Consider the following 15163-nt stretch of genomic DNA (forward strand, 5'->3'; position numbering starts at 1 on the left):
AAGTTCATGTGGAATGTTAGAATAAAGGTTGGTCACATCAAATGATACTAGAATGGCAAATGGTTGAACGTTCCCAGGAATGGAATTTAAAATCAAAGAACTGAAGAACTAACGGGAGTTGATTTTGTCGATGTTTATTTATTTTAAAATCAATGATATGTTATTTTGCATGACAAGTACATCTAGTTTCTAATTTGAATTACGCACATTTTTATGATATGAATTTTTGGACCTTTTCGACAAGAATGTGGCGAAACCTCAAAATGAATAATGTTAAATAATATTTAAAGATAAAATTAATTCAATTAAACTATGTATCAGTAATAGAAATATTTTTCGAAAATTGCAAGGATCCAATCAATATTGAACTATAGTCTCGTTCAACCAAACGCTCGGCCGACACCGTAAATCTCCGACAGGGTTTACGGAGACAGCCGCGAGCGTAGATTTGAACGAGACTATATTGAACTCTGGTGTAGGAATACATACGACTACAAAAAATATTTGAATTGTTCGTACCATTTAAAATCTGACTATTTTAAAGGTATTTATAATTAAGTTTCCTTGAAAAACAATGCTTTTGCAGTCATTTCATCGGAATTTATCAATTATTTTCAAGAACTAAGTCTTGTCAGCAGCAATGATTGGTGTTGAGGTCCAAACACTGTTTCACTTTCGGTTTGTCTGAGTAGCTGCAGATTGATTAAAATCAACTCCCAAAATTCGATGGTATCTCTAATATAGCTTTTAACTTTGGACACGTACATTTTTAATAAAAATTCAATAAATAGCTGATCCTACGAGTCTCATAAGATGGTCCTGCAATTGTGGGTCGCAGTTTTAAATCCTCAACTTTAGAAACACACACACACACACATGTGTATATATATATTACATATTAAATATTACATACTTAGTAATAAATACAGGTTTTTGGCATATGTGATACAGATGACATCACAAAATCCGTATCGGCCTCCGGGGCTGATACAGGTTATCAGCCCTCCAGGGCTGATACGGATCCGTATCACACCCCTTTCGGAACTCCTCTGCCTTTTTTCGCTTCGGCATTTTTGCATGTTTACAGACGAAAAATAAAATATTTTCAGTTACAGTCGACATTTTACGTGCAGTTAAAATCTTCAAATGCTAGCACATGTTTTAAAGCAGTCAACTTTTAAAATCTGATGAAATTCCGTTCTGTAGCTTCATGTTCAAACAAGAAGAACTCATATTTTTATTAAATACATGTACACGTGCAGACTTTTTTCAAATAATATGAATAATCAATTCAAAAAAAAATTTGATGGTGTTTTTTTTTAATTTTTTACTAAGTATGTAATAAATATAATAATAGATACCCTTTTCCATATCACAGCTTGTATCAGCCCGAGACCAATATCATCCCTCGGGCCTTCGGCCCTCGGGCTGATATTGGAGTCTCGGGCTGATACAAGCTGTGATATGGAAAAGGGTATGTATTATTCTCTCTCTCTATATATATATATAAACGAATAATTCCTTGGTATAGGTAACGATATAGAAAATTGTTTTCAGTAGACGATAACACAATAATCCATTTCTTTTTAAATTTAATCCAGAGCGCTTTCGCCTGATCGACTCTTCAGTGGATTTCAAATTATTACAGAAATAACAAACGTTGACGTCGTTATTATGACGTCATAAAGTAGACAACGTCACGAACACTGTAAACAATATTTGGAGATGGCGGCAAATATTTTTTACAAACACATGTAAACGTAATAAAATATGTACAAATGATATTGTTTTGAAATAAGAGGTTATTAAAATGAAAGCTAAATAAAGTCAATGCAGAATAAATAATGCAATTATCGATTAAGTTTAGGTTTAAATTTTTTAATGAAATATTGTTCTTTTGCAAGTCGCAGCTGATCACTTTCCTCGCCTACTTTGAAAAATGGAAAAATTTCAAACTGGTCTCTCCCGCACATATCAAAATGTTCACTACACGGAGTGTTACGAACAGAAGGATCCCTTATCTGCTGCTTATGTACCCTCACACGGTCGGCTAATTTGGTTCCTGTTTGGCCAATGTAATTTTCTCCGCATCCATTGCAGGTCATGCAATAAATGATGTTTTTGAATTTGCAGTTCATATTAGAGTTGACTTTGAAAACCGTACCGTTTTTGAATGAAATTGTTTGTCCAGTCTGAATATAGGCGCAAGTCCCACATCGATAATCCTCGCATTTTGAAACCCGAAAAATTTTTTTAGTCGAAGTAAATTTGGCTCTTGTAAGAAGTTTTTGAAGGTTAGGGGGCTGTCTTCTGCTGTAGATAAGATTTTTTCCTTTATGATATCCTTTAAAATTTTTGACTGATGTAAAATCGGTAAACAATGCCTCGTGGTATCGAAAATACTATGATTTCTAGGATTGAAGGTTACGACAAACGGGATCTCTATGGAACTGTTTCCGGGTGTTTTCTCCCTGTTGAATTTTCGTAGTTCAGAAATAGGTACTTGTTTTGCATTTCGTATGGCTTCAGCCACAAGACCGTCGGGGTATTTTTGTCCACAAAGAAATGTTTTGAGTTCCTCCAATCTTTTGTTTCTTCTTTCTTCTTTTGAAACAATTGTGTATATCCTTCTGGCCATATTAAATGAAATGTTGCGTTTCGTATGAGCAGGATGACATGAATTAAAAAGATGGTACTGGTGACTGTCTGTTTTCTTGTAAAATAAATCGGTAGAAATATTGGTATTTTCCTTAATTATTAATACGTCCAAGAAGGGGAGCTTTTTCTCATTGGTTTCGATCGTGAATTGAATGTTTTCATGCAGATCATTGAGTAACTTGTGAAATTTTAATAAATCGTTGCGTGATCTGTTCCAAAAAATAAAACAGTCCTCCAGGTAACGCTTCCATTGATTTTTTTATGTAATTTGCAAAATCATCTCCAAATACTTCATGGGTTTCAGCATACATTTTTTCCTCAAGAAAGCCTTAACCAAAGTTGCATATGTTGGTGCAACTTTAGTGCCCATTGCCGTTCCTTTGATTTGTAAATAGTATTTATCGTCAAAAAAGAAATGACTGTTTTCAAGAATGAGTTGTAATCCTTCCAATATAAACTCTTTTGGAAATCTTTGATCAATTTGGTGACCTTGCTTGTCCATTCAGAAAGAAATTGCTTCTAGCCCTAAGTTGTGCGGAATGTTCGTATAGAGACTAGTGACATCAAAGCTTACTAAAGTGGTGTTGTTTTCCACGGTTTTTGGTAAATGATTTAGAAAGTCCATATCGTCGCGGATAAAACTGGGTATTGTATTACATAGTGGCTTTAGAATGATATCAATCAGGTTACTTAGTCTTTGTGTAGGACAAGAGGGACCGGCAACTATTGGTCTGAGTTTTAAGTCTCCAGGTTATGGTAATTTGATATAACTCGAATTTATTTTTTCTATCCCGTCTTTCAGTTCCTTTGACTTGTGAATTTTAGGAAGTCCATAAAATTACTATTCTTTGTTTCAAAGTTGAGCAGATAATCCATTTCTTTTTCCGTCAAGTGATTTTCAAATTTTTTAGTGAATCGTTTAATTTTGTTCATGGTTTTACTGACTTCACACTCCTCAATTTCTCTATAGAAATGACCATCGTTGAGTTGTTCGAGGACTAATTTTTTGTAGTCTTCTTTATCCAGTATCACAATGGTTCCTCCTTTATCCGCTTGTTTAATTATAATGGAATCGTCTTCTATAAGGCTTTGAATTGCATTACGTTCTTGACTGCAAATATTGTTTTTTACTGGAACGTTGCTTTCATTAGTATGCGTTGCACTTTTAAGACAATGTATATATTCCTCTAAGTGTTAATCCCTATTTGGATTAGGCTTAAACTTACTTCTGTTTTTCACTAGGGATACATCCGTGCTATCAGAATCCTAAAAAAATTCCCTCAGTCTTAGTTTACGGCAGAATTCTTCAGTGTCTTTGATAAGATCTGTGGTATTTCTTTGCGGCGTTGGCGTAAACTTAAGTCCCTTTTCTAGAAGTTTAATTTCAATTTCATATATATATATAGATATATAGATATATAGATATAGATAGATAGATAGATAGATAGATAGATATATATATATATATATATATATATATATATATATATATATATATATATATATATATATATATATATATATATATATATATATATATACGAGGGTCAATCAAAAAATACGAAGACTTTTGTCATAGCTATGTTACTTAACGTCATATCATTACTAAATTTGGAAGACATAATTTAGCAATAGTTTCAAACAATTTGCAAGAAAAAAAGTTAATAAATTCCTTTATTTCTAAGAATTATTTAGAATCAAATCCTGCAAAAATGAGGTCACGGCGCACGGTCAACATTTGTGTTATGTCAACAATAAATCATATAATATTGAAAGTAATATCTCTATAAATTGGGCTTAAAACCAAATGATATTGAAACCTCACATTAAGTATAGTCATGGAACTCCATGTTCCAAACAATGACGGGATATATTGTTTTGTCGAACAGATATTTGTAACTAAAGACAGGTAGTCCTCTTTAGAATTGACTAAAAACATCGACGTCGGCGGACGTCACGGCGCAACGAGAAGTACAAAAAAAATGGATTAACCCAAGAAAAAGCCGATACAAGTTGTGAACATGCTCAATGGTGCAAAAGATAAGTCAACAATTATTTGCAAGTTTGTGTTTAACTGTAATAAATTGTGTGGGGGTGGTGGTAATTGTATTTTGAATATTAAACAGTCCGAGAGAGGGTAGAATATCTGTAAATATTTGGTCAAAAAATAAGTAACGTCAACCGACGTTCGGGGTATCCTTACTGTAAACTAATAGATACACGGTTAGAAAATGAAAACTTTGAAGAACTAACTTATGATTCTCGAACAAATGTGTGAAAATAAGATGTTAAGTGGTTCAGTGCCATTTTCAATTGTACGGAGAAAGGCAGAAGAGACTAAGCGTGATATAAAGATGGGGTATATCTATAAACTGTGCGTGTTTAATCTTGACGTCATGTTTTGAACGTTACCGTGCGCCGTGGTGACAAAACATGTTATTTTTAAAAAGGGGTAACAAAAATACCATTTCATCAAATGGACTTAAACTTCGCATATCAATGACATAAGTGTTGATGCACAGATTAATATGTTAAGTATGACTTTCATGAAGAAAATATGATAGACAACCACATTGTCTTCGTATTTTTTGATTGACCCTCGTGTATATATATATATATATATATATATATATATATATATATATATATATATATATATATATATATATATATATAATTTATAGGCAGTAAATCCTTATATTATACAAATATTGACTGGGGTTGAGGGCAACATTGATTATATTAGCCCCCGAGGGACGAAATATTGCCCGACGCGAAGCGGAGGGCAATATTTTCGTCCCAAGGGGGCTAATATAATCAATGTTGCCCGAAAACTCAGTAAACATTTGTTTTGTTATATAAAGAAACAAACCAAAATTTAAGAAAGTAATTGAAAACAGATCGCTGTAAATTTCTCAGCTTAACAAAGAATTCACGAACTCAATTTTGTGCAAAGTTCACTTCCAAAATATCCTCAGCATCAAACAGTCACTTGTGATATTCCACCGCCCGTAAGAATTAACATACAGATGTTCTACCTGATTTTACTTCACAGTAATTCGCAAATCTTTTTATCCGTTATTAGCAAACCGTCGCATTGCGCGTTCGTTGTTTACTTTGCCTTGACTGACTGTCTATTATGACGTCACCTTGTTTTGGAGTCGCAAAGAGTTATTTACGTCATCGTTTACGAATCAACAAATCAAAAGCGATTAATTGAAATAGAGGGAATATTCTCTAGATATTATTCCTAGCCGGTCAATATTAAAAAAATATTGACCGGTCAATATTTTTCGGATGAGCTAATATTACAATTATTGACTATTCGTCTATATAGAGTTATATAGTAAGAATATACTACTGAATATAACAAAAACTATTATCAAACCAGAACGTGCACTCTTTTCAGGTGGACGATAAAATCTACTAACATAAATCTCGTTATCTATGTGGTCTGCAAAACAGTACAGAGAATTTAAACCTCACCATGATGAAGAAATTCAGGTTTGTTGCAATATTTATTATATTTTCAGGTTAGTCTTAAACTTTTACACAACTAATCACCGTTTTGAGCATGTATATATAAGCCCTCGTCTTTCTTTCTAATGTGTAAATACAGTGAAATATGACAATTTTTATAGAAAATGGGCTTGTCTCGATTGCATGTCTCAATACTAAAAAATAAGAAATACGTCTTGCTTTACAATATATCAAATATGTATGTTGAACTACTCATGTACTTACCAAGTGCATTTACTTGATTCTCTACTTTGTAGACATCAAACCTGTTCAAACTGATTGCACCAGTAACAACAGTAAGTTGAAAACCTTTAACATGTATACTTTGAACATATCAAAATCTTAAATTGAGATATGCCCGTGTCTCTGCACTAAAGTAAAGTAAACACACTCACAGATCTCGCATGTTTATTTTTTCTTATTACAATCCCGATCTCTAAGAAGTATATTTCATAAATGTTTATTTTGTGGCATTGTAACTATAACAAGAGCACTTTAGACACACTTGTACAAAATGGTGACTGAATCACACAACAACGTGAAACAAGACCTCTACAATAATCAAAGTACTGAAAAAATAAGACTTTTAAAGTGTATGATTATTCTACAAACTTTGTTGGAAAACTTGATATACATGTCTATTATATTTAAAACACACCTTAAATATCTCCATATTTAAAAAAAAATCATTGTTCTCTCTAATCAGGCAAATATTGTACGTTGAGTATGATTGCCCTGATTAATTTCATCAGTAATTGAAAAAAAAATCAATTAAAAATAAATATCAAGAAACTTTAAACTAAATTATAACAAACAACTGCCAAAAGCTTTTTCTCTTATTCAACAATGGAGGAGGAGAATTTTAACTCCCATTGGGCGCATCACGGTTGTAAAAAGTTTGATTATTCCAAAACTTAACCACCTGTTTATTTCACTTCCAAATCCAATACAAGATGTCATTCTATCTCTAAGTAAGAGCCTGTTCGAATTCATTTGGAATTCAAAGTGTGATAAAGTTAAGAGAGAAATTGTTACTCTCGATAACCTAAAGGGTGGTTTAAAAATGGTTAACATTTCTAATTTCATGGCATCTCTTAAATGTTCATAGATTAAGAAATTAACTCAAGGCTACAAACCATGGATGGACTTTTTTTATCAATAAATGGTAATGATTTTGCAAAAAAACTTATTGATTTTGGTGATGATTTTCTATCATGCATGGTTGTTCAGAGAAACAATATTTTTTGGCAAGATGTTTTTAATTCTTGGCTATGCTATACTAAAAAAATGATTAAAAGCTCATTAAATACCAAGAATGTTTTCAATATTCCTGTGTGGTACAACCCAAATATAAAAATTGCATGTAAATATGTATTTATCAAAGATTGGTATATGAAAGGGGTTAAAATCATTGGAGATTTTATGAATGAAAATGGAAACATATTGTCAAGAATAGATTTTACTGAAAGATTCCATTTTTCATATATACCTCCAATGTTATATAATAGTGTTATATGTGCAATATCAAAATACTTGACATATTTGTCTATTGATAAGTCTACTTTGAAGAGAGACTGCATTACATTTATGCCATTTTATTATGAGTCTATTTTTTTGAAAGAAAAAGTAACAAAGCATATATACATATGTTTAACCTTAAATGATTGTGTACCTACAGCTATCAACAAATGGAATGCTGAGCTATGTGATATTTTGCCAAATGATCTCTGTGTACATGATGTGTTTAAAATATGTTTTAGAACTACCAATGATTCACTTATTAATTGGTTACAATATAGAATTCTCCATAGAATTCTTCCTGTTAAATATTATCTTAAGAAAATCAGAATTACTACCTCTGACTGCTGTACGTTCTGTGATGATATGCCTGAAACTATAAAACATGTTTTTGCAACTTGCAAGAAAATCCAGCCTCTATGGAGGAATGCACTTAGTATACTTATATATGAGAAATGCAACAAAAATGTTAATTTTGATGTTTGTAATATATTATTTGGTGTTTATCCCCTTGTTTGGGAGAACAGAATTCTAAACTTTGTAATCCTATATACAAAACAATATATATTTTTATGTTTAAAACAAAGTAAGACGCCACATTTTTTAGGGCTTTTACACTATTTAAATCAAAGATACAAGACTGAAAAGTATATTTATATTCAGAAATCAGAAATTGATGAATTTGAAAAAGCATGGTCTCCTTGGATTGATTTTATTAATCATCTGGCAGTTTAGAATTAACATGTGTACAATAATGCATCAATTTAATATTTTTATGTTTTTTGTTTTTTGTTTCTTTCTTTGGTTTGTTTGTCTGGTTTTTTTCACATGGATTGCAGTTTTACTGCATAGGCATAACTATCACAAGCAACTACCCTACTCTTTATTTTATATTACAATATGGGATGAAAATGTGAGTATGTGAGAAGTGAGAGAGTAAATGTTTCATAAAATGATTTATATATTTAACCTTTGTTTACAATAAAAAAAAAAAAGAAACTTTAAGTCGTATTAGAACGTTTTTTTCAATTGTTTGCTGATGATTCTTCTCCATTTGCTATTGTTGATATAATGATATAATCAGCTTATTTTCTGTCGATCCTGAAAAAGTATACACCCAATTCAAGAATCTTTGTTTACTACTTTTTAAAACTGTTTCTCATTTCAACAGCTGTTTTCCATTCAACCATTAATTGTATATTAATAATCTTGGAACTCCCAATTATTTACAAAGCAAAGCTTAAAAGGCGGGAAGAAACAAATTATTGTATATATTTAATTTTTTGGCAAGAAACTAGTCAGCTGAGAAAGAATGCTAGCAATTATAATTCCCAATTTAAAAAAGTCATTTTTTTAATCAGATAAATAGCTATGTGAAAAGTTAGTTATAAATTAAATGCACTAAAACTTATTTTATGAAGTGTCTATATTTTAATATTGTAAGATGTAAACTTGTTAATAAAGTAAATAGTATTGGTGTTAAAGAACTTGACACCGTATTATGAAAAGGGGCAAAAGTAAATATTCTAACCAAACAAATTGTAATTTTTTGAATTTATTGAACCTTAAAAGAAGTCTTAGGATAGACTTAGGCTGCAACGTTATACTAAGTATCTCCGATTTTTTTTTTTTTTGCATTTCATGATCAGGAGATTCTTCGCGAGGCCTGCATGTGCTTTGTTTATAGTAAATACGAATGCGTAATAGTAAAGAAGGCCGAATCCCGTAACAGTTGCGATGCATATATTTATGCGTTATACGTTATTATTAATTTTAATGAAATAATTTAATTATTACTGATTAGTACAGATTCTATTTTAGATAGTTTTTGATACCTTTTTTGAAATTTTAAATGAATTCGGCACTTATTGTTTTCAATGTCTCTTGATTTGTTTTATATTGGCCTCTTAATGTTATTCAAATTCAACATTTATTTTTTCTTAATATTAAGAATTGAAAGGATTACTAGTAAACACTCAATATTGGGGTTTGCTAATATATTATTCATGAACAGATCACTGTCACCATTATTGTTTATCAAGTGGAAAATTTAACTGTTTGGTAAACGGACATGTGGAGAATCATGGATGTGAATGTCTACCAAAGGATTACTGCGATTACAGATACAGCTGTAAACCTACAGATGTAGCGTGTTCACACAACGAAGCCATCAGATGTAACGTGAGCAGCAAATGTGAGTGTTACTGTTCACAGGACTCACAGTGTCATAACTGTCCTGCAGGAACCCTAGGATTCTGTGTCAACGAGAAATGTGTTTGCGAGACCAACAACTTTTGTCCCGGTGGTAACAATTTTTACTGTCTGAAGAACTTTCAATGCGCACACAGCGAATCGAAAAGATGCAAAAATGACAGATGCGAATGCTTTTGCGTTTTTAACTCCGACTGCAAAAATTGTCCAGAAAAAGGATTTTGTGTTGATGAGGACTGTGTTTGCGAATCTCAGGACTACTGTCCTAGAGGAAATCATTTGTACTGCCTTTCTCTGAGTTGTAAACGAGGTTATACGAGCAAGTGCAATTCAACAAACCACTGCTATTGTGCCTACGTACCTGACACTTGTAGCAATCACGACGTCTCTAAATGCTATCATTTGACATGTTTATCCGGGGAGAAGAAATATTGCGAAGGACGAACCTGTACGTGTAAGCCACTGGACTATTGTAAGCAGAATGATGGTGACTGCCAACACAAGATATGTGATGCCTCAAAAGCGGAAGTTATTGTGTGTCTCAGTGGAACATGTGGTTGCCTGGCAATTCCCGACTTCTGTGGTGGCGATGATCATCATTGTATGTAAACTTTAGTAATTTTTATAATTTAAATGTCTGAAACCTTTACACTGATATACCGTTTTCGCATTATTTACCATTAAAAAGGTTACAATTGCTTTTTTATTGGTTCACGCATCAGCTTGCAATGCCAAAAAGACACTATCACATGTATTGTATATATTGAATTGAAAGGTTAAAGACTGCTAAACATTTTCATGGTTCAATATTCAGCTTGCAATGCCAGAGAAGGGCTAAATGGTATCTGTACCCCTGAGAACACTTACATGGAATTGAAAGGATCAGACGGTAAATCCTATTACGCCAACTGCAATGATAGTTATCCGCACTACCCGCTCTGTGTTGAAGACAGGTGCCAGTGTGTATATTGGAAGGTGAGCCTGATGATAATTACGAGTAGTTCATTGATTTTTAATTATTTTGATGTAACTGATTGACCTGTTGAAAATGTCCCAAATAATTAATTGTTTTTACATATTTGCTGGAGAAAATATCATTTTAATCAAGGTGATTTGCAACATGACAATAAACGCAATTTCGATGTAAAAACGAGTACATCTTCTATAAAATATTATACACATTTAATCGCATTCTTTTGTGTGAGTATAAATTAAAAGCACGTCGTAATCCAATCAAACGTTTCAATGTGTAACGTGAATGACGTTAAATAGTTTCTGGGTGATTAACTTGCCGCGCATTGCTCAGAGAGAGTAGGCATGACTTTCTAACGTATTCTGTAACTGTTTCAGACACCACCGCCAAATTTAACATCTGAGGGCAGCACAATTCCCACGAATTCTATGACAGATGTGGCTGGTTCTATTGTTTCTTCCACGGTAACAAGCCATACGACAGAAGCGATGACAGATAGCAGTACTCCAATCCCTACAGGTAACAACATTAAACAACTATAATAACAGCAATTTTGTTATTCATAAATCGTTAATCAAACATTATATCATTTGTTGCTCGTATTAGATAATAGAAGGCAGATTAATGATTTATAACTTATTTGAATTCTTCGAAGATCAACCAACAGGAGTCTCACAGACTAGTGAGTATGCTTTCTGCAATCGAGTTTAAATAGATGTCTCCACCAAAGAAGCGTAAACACACAAACATATATTGAATCTTTAATTTGACATTATTACGAGTTGTTCTGTTTCTTATGGAATTTGTAATACTAATACATAAATATAGCTTAGATCAGCTTTTTTAATTTTTAAATTAAACAAAAACAATCAGGGAATGAGAGTTTGAAATATAGTATTCCTTTTTCATAGATCAAACAACAGCTTCGGTACCAATTGCAAACACAAGTAAGTACTAGTCCTTGTGCAATTATGATCGATGCATTCTTGTACAATTTTGAAATCTTCTCAACAAACTACATGTACTGGGTCAAATTCAACCAAACTTTATGAAACTATCCTTATGGGCAAGAAATTCTAAATTGTTATAAAGAAGGGTCTTACCCTTTTCAGAGGATAATAACCACGAAATAGAAAATATAGTTGGTGTGTGTGTCTTAAAAGTTTTTTTGTTTACCAAAATTCTTATATTTACACTAACTGTTATATTAAATATTTTGTAATCTCAACTTTTTTAATTCAAATATAGGTCACAGTTCCATATTTTGAACTTTTTCTCATTATGAATTTTTTTCGTTTTGTTATTATTGATACGTTGGGCCTAGAATAATAATATTGGTCAGTTGATGCATCTTAGATCTTAAGATAAGTTGTCAAAAAGAGGTTCAAGGATTTCCTATTTCAATATTGTTTTTATGTTCGAAACCGTGAGAGTTTTACAATAGTTTAAAAGAGTTATGATATATAAATATTCAGAAAGAGAATCAAGAACTTTTGTTCAGGTGAGCGGTTTGGCCCGTTCGTCTTTTGTTATCATTGAGCTAAATTCGGAATGAAACAGCATCACATCTCTCTCTCCAAGCAGTTCCCTGTTATGTTTTTCACTTGGCATTTTTTAAATTGACTATAAAGAACACAGGGGCATCTTATCCGCTCTGGTCTCTATGCCAGATATATATATATATATATATATATATATATATATATATATATATATATATATATATATATATATATATATATATATAATTATATATATATATATATATATATATATATTTATTATTTATACAAATATCATTTAGAGCAGAGCAGACAAGATTCCCTTCTGAATGAAAAAGTAGAATAAATGACTCAAAGAAAGTAAGGAAACATGTTTTTTTGGTGTTTAAAAGTTGATGAGAATAACATTGACACTAGCCGTCTTTTGTTGTGATCTTTTCTTTTTGTATATTGCTAATACATTCTTGGTGGTCTTTTAATTTTCTTTATGAATCTGATTTTTCACCTGAAATTTTGCAAAAGTAGCCCCTGAATAAACATCTAATTCAACACTAATCACTTTAACTAAATATTTTTTTGTCTTTCTTTGAATGCCTTACTGTTCGTTTGGCGTAAATGAGAATGATGAATTACCTTGAAAATGTTTCTTTGATATAACAAGTTTATTAAATAAATATATGCACTATAACGTCACTGGGTTGATAATTTGTTAAAAAATCAAAAATAATTTTATCATTCTTTTCAGCTGAAGCTCCCCCTACAATATCAGGTAAGAATGATTTGTCACTGTGTCACATGTCAATAAACCAACATATATATAATTTTTATGAAATTATTGTTGTGAAGCATAATTATTATATAAAAGAGCAACCCGTTATTCTTGCTAAATTGCTTCTAGTTTTATTTCGATTAGGACTGGTTCAAATTTGAACGATTTTGAATTATACCTACCTTTGAATGTTTAAAAGCTGCATGATCCGATTTTTGGTTATTGATTCCAATAATTTTCACATATCTATACTATCCGGACCGATCTCCTTTCAAAGATAGAGATATATGAAGTAAATGAATTTTTTTGTTAAGTCAGCCATCATTGTAAGAACAACAAACTGGATGAAAATTTCTAAAAAATATGCAGTTTTGTTTTAATTATCCAAAACAAGCAATTTTTAAAAATATCATACGTTTTTTGGGCACATTCAAAACTTGCGATTAAACCATACCCAAGCAAATATTTTTATGTGACGGAATCTTTTGAAAACAGACTTGTACATATATTTTTCTTAGATATACATGTATTGCGTAATTATTTGACAAAAACCCTGGGTAAAATTATACATTTACTCCACAAAATCATTGGTTTACAGTGCTGATTAAATTTAATTTAAAATCGGACCAATCCACTTAATTAAAACTATTGTCTAACACTTCTTTTCCGTGTATGCGATAAGTGCCTTTTTAAAGATTTATCGGTTATAAAGATCCTATAAAAATAGAAATTGTTTAAGTTCAATCAAAAAAGATTTTGCGTGCAAAACAATATGAAAGCACTTTTGTGTCGAACTACCTGAAGTCAAGCACTGAAAACTATATACAGCAAATATATGTTTGTGCTTGTAGTATATTTATTTCATATTATTTTTAACCAATGAACTTTTTAAGCTATCATATTTGTTGCCCGATCGTTGCAAAAACAGTTTTTAACATCAACTATGATAAACAATGTACATTGACAAAATTCATTTGAAACTGATCCTTGAACAATTTGAACCTCTTTTAGTCGCCACATGTGCCACCAGGTTGGACTGTAACCAACAGAACACCCATCTTACGTTTCCGACCTTCACCATGCCGTGTCCTGTGGACCACATTGACTGTGTTAACAACGAATGCTTCTGTAGTATTGATAAGGTCAAGTTTAGGTTTAAAGTTAAAATTATGTTAATTTCGAGATATGTATTCATATAACTGTTCTACTATTTGATATTGAAGTTGTTTCATTTTCAATTCTGTAACATTCTTAAAGTACGGGAAAAAGATATGTCAATTCATTTTAACTCCCGATGTCTTTAATTGTTCATTACCATAAGGTTCTCCGATCCTCAGCCTCGAAATAAAATAGGAAGAAATTTGTTGATGGTTTCTATGCATTTTACGAAGTTATTGCAATTTTGGCCAGAATGGATAAAATGAAGTAAATATAAAAGTTCAGATAAAGTTAGAAGAAAAAAAAAGGTTCGTACCGGCGCAGTGTGGCTCGATCCCCTTTACCTTTATGAAGTAGGTTTCCCTGGAGTCACGCAGCCAAGCAACTTGTTGAAGAGTTGAGTGTAACATTAACACTACAAGGTTAATTGACATTGTCTATTTAAAAGACAGATTTATGGTACAAATAACAAAACCCGGATAATTTAGAGTTATGTTATGAAATGCAGAGGATCGGAGATCGTTAAAGACCCATTTTTGTTCAACAAAAATTCATTATTACATAATTTTAAGTGGTAGTCATTGTTTAATATTTATATAACAACTTCTCGGGCAGCGGGAACCACAAGTACGTATGTAAAGAAGAATGCAAATTGGGTCTTAAGAAAAAATTAAGTTCTGCATAGAAATAAATGGTAATTGCTATTAGACAAGAATCTAGTGTCAAATTATCAAGTTTATTTGTACTGTACCTTGGGGGCCAAAGAAAGGCCTCCATAGCCGGGCGAGGTTGAGCAGTTTACAAAAACAGGATTCTGAAAAATGGGTGCAAGAATTAGTGACATAAAAAAAAAAA

At 31.8% G+C, this 15163-nt stretch overlaps 2 protein-coding genes across 2 annotated transcripts in view; both read left to right on the plus strand.

Moving 5' to 3' along the window:
* LOC105328323 (uncharacterized) overlaps positions 1–14803 on the plus strand; it is a 49941-nt gene extending 35138 nt beyond the window's left edge. The window contains exons 3-8 of the mRNA XM_066086403.1: positions 10860–10881; positions 11257–11398; positions 11535–11561; positions 11791–11826; positions 13127–13150; positions 14162–14803. Of these exons, the coding sequence (XP_065942475.1) occupies positions 10860–10881; positions 11257–11398; positions 11535–11561; positions 11791–11826; positions 13127–13150; positions 14162–14349 (439 nt within the window). The 3' untranslated portion in view covers positions 14350–14803. The remainder of the gene's footprint in view (positions 1–10859; positions 10882–11256; positions 11399–11534; positions 11562–11790; positions 11827–13126; positions 13151–14161) is intronic.
* Positions 1–15163, plus strand: part of LOC117689736 (uncharacterized) — a 110527-nt gene that overhangs the window by 92687 nt on the left and 2677 nt on the right. The window lies entirely within an intron of this gene.

This window comes from Magallana gigas, chromosome 5, assembly GCF_963853765.1.
Source record: "Magallana gigas chromosome 5, xbMagGiga1.1, whole genome shotgun sequence".
In the NCBI taxonomy this organism is placed as follows: Eukaryota; Metazoa; Mollusca; class Bivalvia; order Ostreida; family Ostreidae; genus Magallana; species Magallana gigas.